This window comes from Pongo pygmaeus, chromosome 19 (assembly GCF_028885625.2).
Source record: "Pongo pygmaeus isolate AG05252 chromosome 19, NHGRI_mPonPyg2-v2.0_pri, whole genome shotgun sequence".
Taxonomy (NCBI): Eukaryota; Metazoa; Chordata; class Mammalia; order Primates; family Hominidae; genus Pongo; species Pongo pygmaeus.
In genome coordinates, this window is record NC_072392.2 from 74671924 (window position 1) to 74690151 (window position 18228).

Sequence of the window (18228 nt, forward strand, 5' to 3'; positions counted from 1 at the left end):
AGGCTGAGAGCACCGGCTTCGAAGCCAGGCAGGTCATGGTGTAAAGCCAGATTCTTCCACTTATTTGAGGAAAGTTGCTTCCCCTCTGTGAACCTGTTTCCTCACTGTAAATTCGGATTCATCCTTTATTGAGCACCTACTATGTGCCAGGCATGGGGTTGAGTGCTGGGGATAAAGTAATGAGCAAGCCCTTATCCTGATGGACAGTTATGGGATAAAACAGACCTGCAAAAATAAACATGTAATTCACAGCTGAGGTGAGCACGGTTGGTGATGGAATGGACAGCACATAATAAAGGTGTGGCATGGTCTGGGGCACCAGTGACCTTCTCCCTGAGAAAGAGACACTTGAGTGAAGGGGGAGGAGAAGTGAGCCAGGAGAAGGAAAAAGGGGAGGGGCATACAGCATGTGCAAATGTCCTGAGGTGGGAACAAGCAAAGTGACTGCCAGGGCAGGAGTCCTGTGTGGCAAAAGGGCAGTGGGTTAAGTCAAGCAAAGGATTTCGGTGGGAAAAAAGACAAATAGTTCTGACTTTGGCCAGGCACAGTGGCTCACACCTGTAATCCCAGCACTTTGGGAGGCCAAGGCGGTGGATCTCCTGAGGTCAGGAGTTCAAGACTAGCCTGGCCAACATGGTGAAACCCTGTCTTTACTAAAAATACAAAAGTCAGCTGGGCATGGTGGCAGGCATCTGTAATCCCAGCTACTTGGGGAGGCTGAGGCAGAAGAATCGCTTGAACCTGGGAGATTGAGGTTGTAGTGAGCCCAGATCGCACCACTGCACTCCAGCGTGGGTGACAGAGCAAGAGTTGGTCTCAAAAAAAAAAAAAAAAAAATAGTTCTGGCCTCATGAGGTTGTTGTGAGGCTTAAAAGGGCTCATGCTGTAAAACTGCTGGTGTGGGTCTGGCACATAGTGGGACATCGTCCTGACTGTCGGTGGCACTGTGGCTGCTCCCAGCTTCCCCACGGACCGTCTGGGCAACTTGGGTTCTCAGCTCCCTTGCTTATTATTAGCCCATCCTTCTGGCCTATTGAGCCCCCATTAAGATCAAAGACCTGTGCCTGTGCGGCCTGGGGAGGACACTGGATGGTTGGAGGATCATAGTTCCTTCCATCAAGGAACCTCCAGTGTTGCAGGCAAGACCCTCGTTGCTTTGCCTGCACTGTCAAATTTAATCTTCACCAACTGTTTCAGGAGGTATGTGTTAATTTTTAAATCATTTTACAGGTAAGGAAATTGAGGCTCAGAGAGGGTATCTTGGCCACGGTCACAGAGCTACACAAGACAGAATGGAGCCAGGACTTGCCCTCCAGTGAGCAGGAGCTACAGTGGACACAGGCTCAGAGCTCCTGCTCTCTGTCCCAATCCCCACATGTGCTCTGGGTCCCTCTCTACCTTCTTCCTCATGTTGTCTCTTTTCTTATTCAGTCTGTCTCAATTCACCCCATCTCCCCTACACCTACAACAGTTAAGTTTCGATAAGTATGTGTGAATGAATGAATGAATGAATGAACGAATGAATGCCCCTCCTTGCCTAGTACTGGCCCGGGGCCCTCACTATCCTCTCTTTCCCTGACTCTGTGTCTCTGATTCTCTCTCTCCCTCTCTCTCTCAACTCTATATCCATTTGTTTCTCTCTATTTCTGTGTGTCTCTTTTTGCCCTCTCTCTCATGCCAAGTCACCCCTAAAGTTCATCAGAGCACCTTAAAGGAAAAAGGCTTCCTTTCCCAGGCCTGGCGTTACAGGTGACAGTGGCACAGAGGGAAGTCCCGTCGGGAAAGCTCGCGTTTAGCAAACAGCAATGGAGGAGGAGCTGGTGACTGCCCTGCACCTTCCTGAGGCCGGTCCATCGCCCTGGAAGTCCCTGACATCCCCTTGTCCCCTTTGTGGCAGCCTCCAAGCTCAGTGAGGTGGGCCAGGGAACCTCCTGGGGTCCCACCAGGACATCGGGACCCCCCAGCCCCTGGGAATCAGGCCTCCTTGGGGCTGCCTCCTCTGACATCTTCCTGTAGGAATAGTTGCCTACATTACCCAAGCCATGTTGTCTGTGGCCTTGGGGAAGTGCCCTTTGCCTGATTAGGAAGGCACATTTGCCAGTTGCTGCCTATAGAGTTCCTGGACACATTAGAGATTATTTCACCACTAAAAAAAAAAAAGCTCCCAAAAATAAAGGGGATTGAGAATTTCAAGGTCGGTTCCACCCCATAAAACAAAAACCATGGAGTAAGCTAAGAAAAATGCACACTGATCCCATGGGTCTCTCAGTTTTATCTCATCCCTGAGAAAGAATGAAACAGGAATGAAGCCACCCAGGACGTGGCAAAGCCTGAGCATGGACGGGACTTTGCTACTTTCAGCATGTAGGACCTGGAGCAAGCCAGTCTCCCTACGGTGAGGTTGGAGGAGTCTTCTCGGTGGCTCACCTAGGACTGCCCAGTTCTGAGTGCTGGGAGGGTGGAGAGAGGGTTTACAGGGAGGCGGAGCCAGAGAGGGCACCTGATCAGCCCCAGGACTCAGAGACGCAATGCCACCTGCCTCCACTAGACTGTGCTATCGAGTCACTTTGCTCGTCTATTGTTCAGCTGAGCGGAGGCCAAGGGAAGGCGGTCACCATTGTCGAAGCTGCTGGTCTCACTCATATTTTGAGTTGGATGCTTGTGGCTGCCAGGCTCTGTGAACAACAGCCCTGTTCATCAGCAGGATCCAAACACTGGCCCTCCCCTCCCCAGTGAGGTATGGTGGGGAAATCCCGGGAGGAAGGGAGTCCATGTGAGACCCCGGGGGCCACTGCCCTGCTGCCCTCTTCCTCTGGAGCCTGACAGCACAGGGTGGGACCACGTCCCAGCCTCCCTGCTTGACTTCCTCCTCTCCTGGTTCTGAGCCTGCTTTCAGCCAGGTGGTCCCAGCCGCCATTTTTACCCGCAAGCAAGCCCAAGTCTCCTGTGTATTCCCTTCAAGCAGTAATGACAACCACTCAGAGAGGAGGCTCGCCCCACCTCACCCCAGTCTAAGAGACCTCACATTTCTATATTCCTCTAAAGCAAATCTCCTTTGGGCACAGACTTTAATCTGGCTCCACCTCCAAGGTAGAGAGGTGTCTGGGGATTCTTAGGAAGTTGAGGGCGTTCTGGGCTTCAGTCCCCACTGGTGACTCTTGCCATATTTTGCTCTTTGTCCAGGCCCATGTGACCTCTCAAATGTGGGCCATTCCTGAGATTCTTTGCCACATTTGGGCAGGAAGTTCATTGCCCAACTAGGAACCTTAGGAACCAGAGTCCAACACCCCTGGGAGTATCACAAAGCCCCTCCCCACACTAGGGTCCTGTACCCTCTAGGGCCCTCAAACCCACCTCTTCTCATTCTCTGAGGAAGCACCCTCAAACCTTCCTCCTTCCTGAGTTGTCCCCTGTACCCCTGAAACTCTAGTACTTCACCTCCAGGATGGCCCATCCTCACCCAGGGATCACCCAAGTTCAACCCTTTTTGATGACAAAACTTAGGTTAAAAGATATCCCAGAGTTTCAGAAGTACAAAGCAGTCCTCTTTTTCCTGGGGTGGAGGTAAGAACAAGAGAAACCAACATCTCTTCATTCCTTTTCCTAATAACTCACCCCATTACCATTTATAGGGTGCTGACTATGTGCCAAACATAATGCCAAATTCATTGCCTGCATGAGGTCATTCACTCCTGTATCAGCCCTTATGCAGTAAAGGTATTTATTCCCTACCTTGTGAAAGAGGAATGTGGGGTTCAGTACCTTGCCCAAACTCTTCAAGGCTATTCAGCGTAGGAGCCAGGACTCCAACCCAAGTAGTCTGATTCAAAAGCTCAGGCTTTTAGATCACTTGCCCAAATTTAGTCTTTTTTCAGTCTCTCCCCTACCGTTGACTCCCCCTACAAGTTTTCTTCAGGCAGCCAAATGAATGAGCTGTTGAAACTGACACAGGACTAGTCAACTCTTTCCTAGCTTGGGGCAGTGAGCCCCACCCACCTCTGGAATCTTCACCACTTACTTGGGTGAGGCTCCTTGCCTTCCCACTCCTTTTCTAGCCCCCCAAAGAGAAGGAAAGGCATTCCCCACCCAGGGGAGTCTCCTACAGTCCTAGCTCTTAAGGTATAGTCACTCATTGGATTTTTGTATCAACCTCAAGAAACAGGGCTCAGCATCCTTACTATACAAGTAAAGACACTGAGACTCAGATTCTCCAAGCTCACATCTGTTACAGAACAGAGCCAGGGTTAGAAACCAGTCTATTCCAAAACCCTCTAAAAATGATCTCATCATGAATGGATAATCACCATGCCCTAGAGATAGTTTACCCAGTATCGCCAGCACAGCCATGCCTTGAGCCAGCACTATGCCAGGCCCTGTGCTGGAAGCCTTAAATGCATTCTTCCAGTGAATTCTCCCAACAAGCCCTTGAGGTAGACACTATCATTACGCCCCTTTTACAGAAATGGAAGCTGAGGCTGGGAGATAGTCATCAACTTGCCCTAGGTCAACCAAGTATAAGGATTAGATCCAGCGCCAGAGGCAAGAGCAGGTGGGGTGGAGGGAGACAAGACTGTCAGGAGAGCTTGAGTTCCTACCTTCGGTTCATGGACCTTCAGTAAGGGGCTCTAGGAGACCCCTGAACCCCATGAAATTGTGTGCAAATGTATGTATGCTTATTTGAAGGTAGGGGGCAGAAGGAAAGATCTATAGCTTTCAATATTCTCCAAGGAATCCCTGATCACAAAAACATTAGGAATCCTTAACCTAATATAGTGCCTGACATAGAGGCACTCAATATCTGGTGAATGAATGGACACACATGAAAATGAGTGAGTAAATGAATGAATATCCCTCCGTACCCTAGGAGACACCATATATGACCTGGTACACACATCTGTGTGTGTCTTCTGAGATGGCGAAAGATATCCTGGGACCTGAGCCCAACCCACCCCCAGGACTTTTCTCCCAGTCCCAGGGGCCATAGCCAGGTGCTATGACAAGCTCCAAAGAGATGCTTCTCCCACTTTCTCCCCACCCCCACTCCTAACAATGACCAGACAGAGGCGAGAATTATGCAACTCAGACAATGAAGCTGTATTAATTGCCAGGAGGGGGTGAGAGTGAAGCAGGGTCCAGCTGTGAAGTGCTTAGGGAGCAGGAGAGGGGATCTTCCAGTGGGATCTGTGTCCACACGGGGGGCCTCCTAGGCCTGAGCGGGGCTGGGCAGTCTCAGTTCTTGGTGCGAAGGACCTGCTCGTGGGTGGACACCACCTTGCCATCGTGCACATCCATGACCTTGGTGCGGATTTGGCGGCTGGAGGAGGTCACTGGGGAAGAGGCGGAAAGAGGACGTTACCAGAGGTGGACAGACAATGGACTAATCAGGAGTAAGGAGGCCAAGAAGTTGAGGAAACTCAAACTGGCTCCCCGTTGCCCTCTCCCCTGATTACTGCTTCACTCCCTGCTCTTGCCCAAGCACTGATACCATCAACACATTTCTTTCAAACTAGGGCTCCCAAAGGTCAGAGACAGAGTCTTTGTCCTCAGATTAGAGCTTCCTAAGAGCTCACACCCGGCTGGTTCCGTCCATATTCACCCAATGGAGTGGTCTCAGTGGGAAGAGCCCTGTAGGGCCCTCTTCATGGTGCTGACCACAACAGCAATAGGATCTGCCATAGACACCAGGTAGAAGCAAGAGGTGGAGGCTGCCTCTCCTAGCCCTAAGGAGGGTTTAGAAAATAGCTTCTTCCACCCAAGGAGGTTCACAAGGGAAACTGGGTGACAGCACTAGAGCTCAGCCCCTCACAGAGCCCCTAGCCAATGCCTAGACCGGAGCCCAGGCCTGCAGAGGAGGAAGGTCTTACTGTCTCTGGATGACTGCGATCCAGAGGAGAACTGGGAGGAGGAGAGGCTGTGAAGATAGAAAAGGGCAGGATCATTAGATACATGGTGGGGCCGTGAGAGTGCCATGGCGGGGGGCGGACTAAGGGGAGGGCCAAGACTCACTGGGCGTCTTCGCCCTCCAGCAGGCGGCGGTAGGTGGCAATCTCCTGCTCCAGTCGCGTCTTCACGTCCAGCAGGATCTTGTACTCCTGGTTCTGCTGCTCCATCTCGCAGCGGAGCTGGGCCAGCTGCTCCTCCACGCTGCCAATCATCTCCTGGATCTGGGCCAGCTGCATGCAGTAGCGGCCTTTGGTCTCCTCCAGGCTGTTCTCCAGGGATGCTTTCTGTGAGGGAGGGAAAGGGAATCAACGATTAGTGAGTGTGGCCATTCTCTCCCTGCCAGTCCTGGGTGCACCACTCTGCCTGGCACTATTCCTACCATGCTGAGCTGGGACTGCAGCTCAATCTCCAGGTTCTGCATGGTGCGCCGGAGCTCTGAGATCTCGCTCTTGCCGCTCTGCACCAGCTCGCTGTTGGTGGCCACCTCGCGGTTCAGCTCCTCTGTCTGCAAAAAAGAGAACGCATTCACACCAGAAGGCCCCAGAAGGCAGGTGGTCTGGGTTCCTTCCACCTCAAATGACACCCACCTTGGTGAAGAACCATTCCTCGGCGTCCTTGCGGTTCTTCTCTGCCATCTTCTCATACTGGTCACGCATCTCGTTCAGAATGCGGCTAAGGTCCACGCCAGGTGCAGCGTCCATCTCCACATTGACATCTCCACCCACCTGGCCTCTCAGGGCATTCATCTCCTGCACAGCCAGGGATAGTCCATAGTCAGGAGTTCCACCATGGCAGCGGATTGGGTTTCCTTAATCAGTCCTGAATACTGCCACAATTCTATCTCGACTCTCCCTTCTCTCTCTCTCATTCTCTCTCTCTCTGTCTCTTTTTTTTTTTTTTTTGGACAGGATCTAGCCTTGTTGCCCAGGCTGGACTCAAACTCCTGTGTTCAAGTGATCCTCCCGTCTCAGCTTCCCAAGTAGCTGGGATTATGGGCACGCACCACTGTACCCAGCCTCCCTGCATTTCTTTTAAGCTGGCTTTTCCATATAGTTCTCACCTCCTCGTGGTTCTTCTTCAGGTAGGCCAGCTCCTCCTTCAGGCTCTCAATCTGCATCTCCAGGTCAGCTCTGGCCAGGGTCAGTTCGTCCAGCACCCTGCGCAGGCCATTGATGTCGGCCTCCACACTCATGCGCAGGTTCAACTCTGTCTCATACCTGGAATGACCCCAGAGAAAAGGAATGAGACACCCATCCTGATCACAGCGAGGGCTTTGTTCTCTTCTCCCTGCAGCTTCTCCCAGAGCTGGTGCCTTGTGGGTGGTTTAAGGAGCCAATCTTGAAAATGGCATGGTTGAACACAGTGCCCATTGATTGCTCAGATATGAACATTCCTGGGGGCTGGGGATAAGGCAGTTCATCTTGCTGCAGAAATCAGGAGGGGGTTGCACTTCTAGCTTCAGCCAACAAATAATGCATAAGTCCTCCAACTATGATTCCTTCCTATACTTCAAGGGCAGCTGGGGAAGTGGAAAGTGCCTCTCCCTAAAGCAGCGGTTCTGAAACCTGGCTGTGGACCAGAATCACCCAGGTAACCTGCTATAAATAGCTGAATCAAAACACCAAGGGTGGGGCCCAAGAGTCTTATTCTTTTACAAGCACCCCAGGGAGTTTTCATACACCTATCCTGGCACTGGCTAGTTCTATTTGGGAAACACTGCTCCAAAAGTGCCCTACTTTGGGGACACTGGATGTTCTGGCCCACCATTTCAAACTCACTTGGTGCGGAAGTCATCTGCGGCCAGACGGGCATTGTCAATCTGCAGAAGGACATTGGCATTGTCCACTGTGGCTGTGAGAATCTGCAGGATGGAAAGGGCACAGGTAATTTGTCAAATGGACTTCACAAGCTGGACTTCACTGTAGCCTACATTAAGCACTTGCTTCATGTTCTTGCCTGAATTCCCCTTTTCCCCCACAAAACTTGACCATAGCAGCCTAAAGGAAAACAGATGCCCCAGGCCTGTCCTAAGACTTTGCTAACTCATGGTCAACAGAGCGGGTAGATGCAGCCCTAGGCTTAGAATCAAAAGCCCAGGAGTTCTGGTCCCAATTCTGCCACTGACTTGCTGCAAAACCTAATGGGTCTTGGGGCTTCAAGTTCCCCACCTCCAGGTGAGGAGAATAATCTGAGGCTCCCTAGCCCCCCTTCCTGAGCTGACCTCTCTTCTGTCTGCATCAGCCAGCCCTGCCAGTCCTCTGCAGATATGCACATTCCTTTTCAAGCTCACAGGCCATGGGACTTCAGGTGGAACTTTCTCAAGAGATAAAACCCAACTAACACAGGGGATTAGAAAAGAGGACTCAGGGGAAGAATAAGAAGATATATTGGCCCCTGAGTCTGGCTGGAGTTCCCCACCTCATCATTGAATTTCCCTAATCTATGCAAGACATTAGAGCCCAGCTGACTCCCGCAGGAAGGGCTCCCGGGTGATGTGGGAGCAGGGAGGAGGGGACTGGAGTCAGGGCACAAGCCTCCCAGGCTCCCTCTGTGCAGGGCACATCAAGGGGCCACACTGATTGTCTCTGCAGGCTCTCCATGCCCTCCTGGCTGTGGGGAGGGACCAGCCTGTACCAAGGTTTATGGGCGGCAGCAGCCACAGCCCAGACTGGTGAGCTAATGAGTGGTTTGGATGTCTTGCCTGGTCCCGTTAGAGCCTTGCTCCTCCCCTGTGCTGGAGAGCAAGTAGCTGCCTCCTGTGTTGGAAGGTAGGGCACAAGGGCCCCAGCCTTGGCTCTGCCATTAATTTGCTATGTGACCTGCAGCTGGTCACAGCACCTCTCAAAGCTTCAACTGCTTCCTCTAAAAAATGTAAGGACAGGAATCACTGATCTCACATGGTCTGAGGATTTGAGATCAGAAGGGGATGAGGAGGCTGGGGAAGGGAGAGCATCTTCTCACTGATCGGCTCTTAGGGCATCCAAGCCCTCGAAAGAAGGGATCTGGGGTAGACTGTGTCCTATAGAGAAATCTTAAGGTGTCAGCGGCCTGGGGCATGTATTTTTCCCAGAAGGAGCTAGCTGGAATGGTACCTTCTGCTGCCCATTGACCTACCTTGTTCCTCAGGTCCTCGATGGTCTTGAAGTAGGGACTGTAGTCTTTGATCTCAGCGGGCCGCTGCCTCTGGTACCAGTCACGGATCTTCACTTCCAGGTCGGCGTTGGCCTCCTCCAGAGCACGAACCTTGTCCAGGTAGGAGGCCAGGCGGTCGTTGAGGTTCTGCATGGTCACCTTCTCACTGCCCACCAGAAGCCCATCACCACCACCAAAGCCACTACCCAAGCCACCACCCAAGCCACCACCAAAGCTAGCACCAAGGCCACCACCATATCCTCCCCCGAAGCCACTACCAAAGCTACTGCTGCTGCTGAAGCCACCGCCATAGCCGCCTCCCAGCCCGTAGGCTCCCCCAGAGGAGAAGCGGGAGGATGAGACAGACAGGCCGCCCCCGTAGGTGCTGGGGGCACGGCAGGACCCTCCGGCCAGGACGGAGGAGATGCGGCTGGAGCCGCCCCCGATGCCGCCCCCGATGCCACAGGAGCCCTTCATGGAGCTGGAGGAGGTGAACTGGCGGCTGCAGGTGGTCATGGTGCCGAGGAGGGAGGTGAGCAAGCGAGCAGTTGGATGAGTGAAGAGAAGGTGCTCAGGTAAATTGGAAAGGGATGCAAGTGCTTTATACTCATGGGTAAGGGGCGGGCCTGGCACTTTCCATTCCCCTTGGCTTTCATCACCCACAGGCTAGCGCCAACTCCCAGCCAGGTCCCTCCTCTCCTCCGCCTCATCATGTCTGTCATATTTTACTGGAAACTCATTGTTTGGGGTGTTTTGGGCTTTCTTGTCCCGCCGGGCGTGATTCACAGGGGGAGGTGTGGGCCTGCAGGCTACACTTTCCTATGGGGCCCTAGGAGTCCCAGCCCTCAGGAACCCGCGCACTGGGCTCAGCCAGGGTGACAGAGAGCAGGGCCTCTGCACCTTAAACCTAGTTACCTGCTAGCTCTCCATGAACTGGATGGGCCTTTAACATCCATGTAGAGGAAGCCCGCCGCTGCAGGGGACGGATACCCGGCTGGAAAGCACCAGCATGGCAAGGTCACCTTGGGCACAGACGGGCCTCCCTCACCATGACCCTCTATTAGAGACAAGGAGGTCTGGGGGGCCCTCCCAGGCCTGACCTGCCATGCTGTGCTGAGAAGCCTGTCCCATCCCTGAAATACACCCAGCTAGTCAGGTGTATCGTGATTCCCAACCCAACACCCCCATCAAAGAGAAATCCAGGCAGCTCTCCCCAGCCCTGAGCACAGACCCTAATCTCCTCCCTATGGTGAGGATCTCACATCCACCACACCATAGGGCAGGTGGCCTCATGGAGGCCAGGAAACAGCCTGGAGTCAGGTGGGTCCTGGCTCTGCCATTTACGCCTCTGTGACCCAGGGCTTGGCACTTCTCTGAGCCTCAGTGTTCTCATCTGCAAAGTGGGAGTCATACCATCTACTCTGCCTACTGCAGTCAGCTCTGAGAAGCCAATGCGACAATGTATGTGAAAGGGTTTTGTAAACCGAGTATGGCAAGAAGCCTGGTTGGCATTGTTGTAGCCCAGGCTTAGCCCCAAAGTGGTTGGAGCTGCATCCAGGAACAGGCCTAGGGGGGGCCTTTTATTCTTCCAGCCCCAGATATCTTCTCAGACCCCCAGAACATCCCTAGTGTGGGCAGCTCAGGCACCTTCGTTTGAGCCCCTTGTGGAACTGGCCCAGGAGATGTTCTGGGGAGGAGTAGAGGCTGGAGTGGAGCCAGGCTGTGCCAAGGGCAAGGCTGAGGTGGACACAAGGGTCCCTAACTCCTGAAGCCCCAAGGGTCAGGGGACATTTCTAGGAGACCACTTGGTCCTGCTTTGGAGGTGTGTATATCAAAACTTCAGCAATCTCCCAGACAACCTCCCAAAGCAAACCCTTCCGGCCCCCACCCCACCCTCCCATCAGCCCCTAGGCTCCACAGACCCCGGCAGGCATGTTGGGAGGAATGTGGTCGTGTCTGGGGCTGCCTGACGCATCCTATCTCCTCAGACAGGCCCCAACAGCCCCTGCTGGAGGCTCCAATGCTCTTCCTGGGATCAACTGCTCCTAGAAGAGAAGCAGGACCCTCTCTCACCCCACCCCCACCTTGACTGTCACCAAAGAGGAAGCCAGAGAGGGGAGCCCCCCACTACTGTGGCCTAGGAGCTTGGAAGACAATGCTGAGACAGACACCTGAGCTGTGGGCTCCCCAAATCTGCCAGCAAAGGACTCTCGAGGTTGTGAGTAAGCCAGGGCCCCACCCCGCTCCACCCGCCCCTGACAGACACTCCTAATCTCCCTGCAGAGAATGGTCCCCCCACCCTGGCCCAGCCCTACAATTTCCCCAGAGAGAGGCAACAGGGGTTTTGGCTGAGGGACAGATGCTTTTGTTGGGAGGCATGTTGCTGTTGGCTGTGGGGCAAGGGGAGGCTGTGCTCACTGGAGAAAAATGCTGTGTCCAGAGGGATCTGGGAGCGGGAATGGGGTGCAGAGCCCAATACCGGCTTCCTCTGTGTCCCGCCACCCCCACCCACCACCACCACCCTGTCTCCTTCTTATGCAGGGATCAGGAATAGAAGCTCCGGAGCCCGGGACATAGGAACAGCTCTACTTTCCCTTTCATTTGATTCAATAGAACCCAAAAGAAACTCCTTCCTCCCCCTCCTCTGAGGGGAATCCAAAAGATAAAGATGGCAGGGAACCAATGACAGATCAGTCAATCACATAATCTTAAAAGGCACTTCTGCAGCCCCACCCCAACCCCACGCACCAACTCCAGAACCCTAGCATGGAATATAAGCCTGATCCCCCACACCCGGTCTTAGAACCGTGGCCCAACCTGGAGCCTGAGGCCAACCTCTCTACCCCTGCAGACAAGGACTCAGTGACCAAGGAGCTTCAAACGGCCCGGCCAAGCAGGGAGCAGACTTAGAGGACACCACACTCCCCTCCCTTCCCTGATGCCGAAGAAATATGGTACTCAGACATTTTAAGGGAGGGCATTTTCTGGGGCATCAGGGGTTAAAGAGTTGCCAGTCCTGACTGCTGAGGCCCAGAGTACCTCCCACCTCTGGACTTCTAGGCAGACTTTGTGTGAGCACCATTACCTGACCCTCCCTCCAGCCTGCCCCAAAAGGAGGGGGGTAAAGGAGGAGCCCCGGGCAGGACCTTTTGTGGTTAGTGAGTCTCCCTGCACCACCCTACATTGGGGAGCCCCGTGCCAATCCAAACAGGTGAAGCAGGCAGGGCCAGGCAGCCCCCGCAGAGCCCACACTGTGTGCTGGGGACCAGGAGATGGCATCCTAAGGAAGGAGGAGACCTCAAGACAGCCCCCGCCCTTGGAATGCATGGCCTGGTGGAAGAGAGGATCCCTGCCTGTAGGAAGGTCCCAGCATGAAAGAGAAGCAGGAATGCACATCGACATTACTTAACATACAAACAAACAGAAGAAAAGCACAGACAAGATTGGTTTCCCAGGGCAGCCATAACAAATACCACAAATTTGATGGCTTAAAACAACTGGCTGGGCACAGTGGCTCACGCCTATAATCCCAGCAATTTGGGAGGCCAAGGCAGGTGGATCACCTGAGGTCAGGAGTTCAAGACCAGCCTGGCCAATATGGTGAAACCCCGTCTCTACTAAAAATACAAAAATTAGCCGGGTGTGGTGGCAGGTGCCTGTAGTCCCAACTACTCGAGAGGCTGAGGCAAAAGAATCACTTGAATCCGGGAGGCAGAGGTTGCAGTGAGCCAAGATCGCACCACTGCACTCCAGCGTGGGCAACAGAGCAAGATTCCATCTCAAAAAAAAACAACAGAAATGTATTCTCTCTGTAATACATTTCTGGAATACATTCTGGGAAACCATAAGCCCTGAATCAAGGTGTTGGCAGGGCCACACTCCCTCTGAAGACTCTGGGGAAGAGCCCTTCCTTGCCTCTTCCAGCTTCTGGTGCCTCCCTGAGTTCCTTGGCTTGTGGCAACATCGCCCTATCTCTGCCTTCATCTTCACGCAGCCTTCATCTCTGTCCTTTTCAGTCTCTTGTAGGACACTCATTGGATTTAGCAATCACTCTAATCCAGTAGGATCTCATCTCAAACCTTACCTTACTTACATCTGCAAAACCCCTATTTCCAAATAAGGGCACATTCTGAGGTCCCAGGTGGACCTGACTTGGGGCAACCCTATTTAACCCACTATACCGCATAACAGACTGGGTGCTCGTCACCTTGCAAAGCAATAGTAAAAACTGGGTGGAGAGATAGATGGTTGAGATGAGATGTGGGGGTGGCCCAATCTGGAAGGCTTCTGGGAACAGCCTTTAGCATGACACGTCAAGTTGCCAGGGGCTGGATGGCAGGGAGCCACGGAATTCTTGGGTCTTGGGTCCGTACTTGACATCATCCAATTTTTTTTTTTTTTTACACAGGGTCTCCCACTGTTGCCCAGACTGGAGTGCAGTGGTGGGATCACGGCTCACTGCAGCCTCAACCTCCTGGGCCCAAGGGATCCTCCCACCTCAGCTTCCCAAGTAGCCAGGACTGCCACCATGCCCAGCTAGTTTTTACTTTTTTGTAGAGACAAGGTCTCACCATGTTGCCAGGCTGGTCTCAAACTCTTGGGCTCAAATGATTCTCCCACCTCAGCCTCCCAAACTGCTGGCATTACAGGCATGAGCCACCACACCCAGCTTCTTTTTTTTTTTTTTTATTTTGAAATAATGTTAGACTTGGCTGGGTACAGTGGCCCACACGTGTCATCCCAGCACTTTGGGAGGCCAAAATGGGCGGATCACTTGAGGCCAGGAGTTTGAGACCAGCCTGGCCAACATGGCGAAACCCCATCTCTACTAAAAAATACAAAAAGTTAGCTGAGCGTCATGGCTGTAATCTCAGCTACTTGGGAAGCTGAGGCAGGAGAATTGATTGAACCTGGGAGGCGGAGATTGCAGTGAGCCAAGATCACACCACTGCACTCCAGCCTGGGCAACAGAGCAAGAATCTGTCTCCAAAAAAAAAAAAAAATGAAATAATGTTAGCCTTTAAGAAAAAGTTACAAAATAGGACAGAGAGTTCCTGTGTATCCTATGTATCCTTCACCCAGCTTCCCCTAATGTGAACATACTACATAAGAATCATACAATTTCTGAAACCAATAAATTAACATTGACACAATACTTTTTTTCCCCCCGAGATGGAGTTTTGCTCTTGTTGCCCAGGCTGGAGTGCAGTGGTGCAATCTCGGCTCACTGCAACCTCTGCCTCCCAGGATCAAGCGATTCTCCTGCCTCAGCCTCCCGAGTAGCTAGGACTACAGGCACTCGCCATGAAGACCGGGTAATTTTTTGTATTTTTAGTAGAGATGGGGCTTCGCCATGTTAACCTGGCTGGTCCCGAACTCCTGACCTCAGGTGATCCACTTGCCTCGGCCTCCCAAAGTGCTGAGATTACAGGCATGAGCCACCGCACCCAGCCGACACAATACTATTAATGAGCTACAGGCTTTATTGGAACTTCCACCAGTTTTTCCACAAATGTTCCATTTCTGCTGCAGGGTCCAATTTCGGTCTCCACATTGCATTTAGCTATCACGTCTCCTTAGTCTCCTCCTATCCATGACAGCTCCTCAGTCTTTTCTTGCCTTTCATGACCTTGACACTTTTGAAGAGTACTGGGGTGATCAATTATTTTGCAGAATATCCCTCAGTTTGGGTTTTTCTGATGTTTTCTCATGATTACATTGAGGTTATGCACTTTGGCAAGAAAACCACAGAAATGAGGTTGCATCCCGTCAGGCATGTTGGACAGATATGTCGTGTGTCTTACCGCTGGCGCTGTTAGCCTTGTTCACTTGGCTAAGGTGGTGCTGCTGGATTTCTCTACTGTCATGTTTCTGTTTCTCCCATCGAAATTAATAAGTACCTTGAGGAAGGTACTTAGAGACTATGCAAAAATCCCATTTCTCCTTAAAATCTGACCCACTGAATATTGCCTCCATCAGTGGAGGGAACGAGCTCACGTCAACCTGAGTTTAAGAGCCTCATTTAAAGGAACTCCTTGAGGGACTGTGGCTTGCAGGAGAGACTTTGGGAGATCCAAGCCCAGAGAAAGAACTCTTTCCTGCTCTCTTGTCCCCCCCCTAAAACCAGACTGGGCTGCCTCAAACCCGAGATCTCTGTGCCTCAAGACAGCAGTCCCCAACCTTTCTGGCACCAGGGACCGGTTTCATGGAAGACCATTTCTCCTTGGATCTAGGGGGTTAGGGGTGGGGATGGTTTCAGGATGAAACTGTTCCTCCTCAGATCACCAGGCATTAGTTAGATTCTCATGAGGAGTGCACAACCTAGATCCCTCGCGTGCACAGTTCACAGTACGGTTTATGCTCTTATGAGAATCTAATGCCGCTGCTGATCTGACAGGAGGCGGAGTTCAGGCGACAGGAGGTGGAGCTCAGGCAGCAATGCTCACTCACCAGCAGCTCACCTCCTGCTGTGCGGGTCCTAACAGGCCACAGCTGGTAGAGTCTGTGGCCCAGGAGTTGGGGGCCCCATCCCTGAGACACTCCCATGCCAGCTTCCCTTCACAATGTATTTTTGTGGAGAAATAGCACGTATTTCTCTCATGATTGTCAAGAGCCTTGCTAGGCCCCCGCTAGCCCTGGGGAAAGAAGTGCGGAATCTGGCTCCTCTCATGTCACAGACGGGAAGTCTTGAGTCCAGAAAGGCCCAGAGTCAAGTAACAAATTGGAGCCCCCCTTGTGATTCCCAGGCCCCCAGAACCTGCCCGAGGCTGAGCTTCTCATTTCCTCCTGGTAGAGTCCTGCACCCCTCCCTCTCCTCTCGGCCCCTCTGCACCCTCCCCTGGAGTACCCCCCACCTCTGGACTTCTAGGCAGCCTTTGTGTGAGCAGCATTACCTGACCCTCCCTCCAGACTGCCCCAGAAGGAGTGCGGTAAAGGAGGAGCCCAGGGCAGGGCCTCTTGTGGTTAGTGAGTCTCCCTGTACCACCCTGCATGGGGGAGCCCCGTGCCAATCCAAATAGGTGAAGCGGGCAGGGCCAGGCAGCCCCCCCATAGCCCCACCCCTTTCACCTTGCCCATCCCTCTCCCCGCCAAGCCTCAGAAAACTGTGTAGAGAGTGGGTAAAACTCCTAGAGCTCAGGGCTATCACTTGCAGAGACAGTGGGCTGGGGAGGGAGCAGCCTCTGCTGCCAGAAGGGCAGGGCTTGCGTGAAGGCCATAAGTCGGCTAGCAGGCAGGATTGCAGCACAAGGGAGCAGGAGCCTAGAGCACCTCCCGAGGCCCCAGGGTCCCCTTTTCCCCAGACAGCTATGCCGCCTGCTGATTTCCCAGGCCAGCCTGCCCATCTGGGCTGACACGAGAGATGGGCTGAGCCAGCGTTTCAGTGTCTGTGTCCTTGTCTGAGCCTCCGAGCTGTGCCACAAGGCTGACAACAGAGCTTGGCCAGCCCACATTATAGAAGAAGAAAGCTCAGAAGTGGAGGAGTTCCCCCAAGGCCCACAGCAAGCCACCTGCTCAGTCAGGGTTCCACCCCAGCTCAGCTGGCTGCAAGCCTCACTTTTTAATGACAGGTCCTCTCCTGCTAGAAAGTCCCCAAAAGTCAGAGCCAAAAACAGCCTCTAGACCAGGCTCTTAACTTTACAGATAGAAAATGTGAGTCCCAGACAGGGGAAGGAACATGTCCAAGGTCACACAGCAGAAGTGTCACCCAGGGTTCTGAGCTAGGCAGGGTAAGAATATGCCTGGGGTGAAAAGGGCTGTGCCTGCACCCCAGAATCATGTTCAGGTTGTTAAAAATGCAGACAGTCAGGTGGCCAAAGGCAAGGAATAGATTAGTTTACAACCCTGCCGCTAGCTCCCAGTTCAGACAAAATGCAGCTTAAATGCTCCAGCCCATCACTTATGAGGCCCCACTGTAAACTGGGTCCCCTCCCCAACAGGCCTGTCCCCTTGCTGGTCCCCACATCTCCATCCATTTCCAATCTCTGCCTGAATTTCCACATATGTCCTCTCTTCCTACCCAAACCCCTCAAGTTCTTTAAGGCCAAGCCTCAGTTCCACATATGGTTTACGCAGATTCCTGCAGACTGTGTGGCACAAAGTAGGTGCTCAAGGAAGGAAGGAAGGACAGAAGGAGGGAGGAGGGAGAGTAAGAGGAGGGAGGAGAGAAGGAGGACAGAGAGAGGGAGGGAGGAGGGAGAGCAGGAGGAAGGGAAAGGGAAGAGGGTAAGGGAATGTAGAAGAGGGATGGATGGATGGATGAATGGACATATAGACAGATGGATGGATGGATGGCAGGTGGACAGATGGATAGATGAATGGAAGGAAGGGAAGAAGGAGGGAAAGTGGAGGGATGAACGGGTGGGGTGTGGTCAGGCAGGGAAGTAGATGAATGGATAAATGGAAGGAAAGAATAATAATGGATGAAAGAATAGAGGGATGAACAGGAGATGGGTGGATAGTAGGTGGGCAGGTGGGTGAAGGATGGTGGAGCACTGAGAAAGGACAGCCAGCCCAGCTGGGGACAGAGGGGGCCAGCATCCTAGAGGAGCTCTTAACTGATCTGAACCTTGAAGATGAGTAGATGCTGAGCAAGCAGCGGAAGTGAGGATAGACATCCCATTTGCCCAAGGAAGCACCTGGGTGAAGTGCAGACGTGTGAAAGACTGGTCTGATGGAAACTGCAAGCAGTTATGTATTGTTAGTGTTCACAGCTCAAGGCTGGGCCTGCCTGATGAAACTGAGAGCCTTAGGCCAGGTGGTGGTAAAGGTGCTGGGAAGCTCAAACTTTATCCTGATGACACTGGAGCCACTGAAGGGTCCTAAGCTGGTGAGTGATGCTGTCGGATGTTTCACAAAGGCCACCCTCGTGTCCATGCAGAACATACTTTGCCATACTGGTGTGGCAAACATACACACATACTGGTGTGGGGGATGAGTAGGGAGAATTTGCCATATCCAGGTAAGGGATGTTATTGGCTCAGACCTCTCCTCTCCCAGGAAGTCCCACCCCATCAGCTCAGGTCATCTGGCTTTCTCCCCATCTCTCAGCCCTCCCACTGCCTCTGTGATCTGTGCCCCCACCCTTGATTATACCTCTCCATAGTGCCTTAGGGGGCCACAAAGTGTTTTTCACATAGTCAGTCCTCAGCATTA

At 52.8% G+C, this 18228-nt stretch overlaps 1 protein-coding gene across 2 annotated transcripts; it reads right to left on the reverse strand.

Annotated features, from left to right (window-relative positions):
* Window positions 1-5070: 5070 nt before the first annotated feature.
* On the reverse strand, window positions 5071-9662 carry KRT14 (keratin 14). Of its 2 annotated transcripts, XM_054457525.2 has the most exons (8): window positions 9058-9661; window positions 7722-7804; window positions 7004-7160; window positions 6531-6692; window positions 6323-6448; window positions 6007-6227; window positions 5865-5911; window positions 5071-5327 (listed from the first exon to the last, which is right to left on the reverse strand). In XM_054457525.2, exons 1-8 carry the CDS (start codon window positions 9589-9591, stop codon window positions 5230-5232), a joined length of 1428 nt encoding a protein of 475 aa, XP_054313500.1. In that variant the 5' UTR covers window positions 9592-9661; the 3' UTR covers window positions 5071-5229. The 2 variants fall into 2 exon arrangements, with proteins under 2 accessions (XP_054313500.1, XP_054313501.1); XM_054457526.2 differs by lacking the exon at window positions 5865-5911 and having other exon boundaries at window positions 9058-9662.
* Window positions 9663-18228: the final 8566 nt, after the last annotated feature.

Bases quoted from the DNA above. Each gene is read 5' to 3' on its own strand.
- KRT14 (XM_054457525.2), bottom strand. From the start codon at position 9,591: ATGACCACCTGCAGCCGCCAGTTCACCTCCTCCAGCTCCATGAAGGGC. The intron at 6,449-6,530 runs GTGGGTGTCATT...TCTTTTTTGCAG, and splicing joins AGGAATGGTTCTTCACCAAG to ACAGAGGAGCTGAACCGCGA. The intron at 5,328-5,864 runs GTAAGACCTTCC...CCTCTTCCCCAG, and splicing joins ATCGCAGTCATCCAGAGACA to TGACCTCCTCCAGCCGCCAA.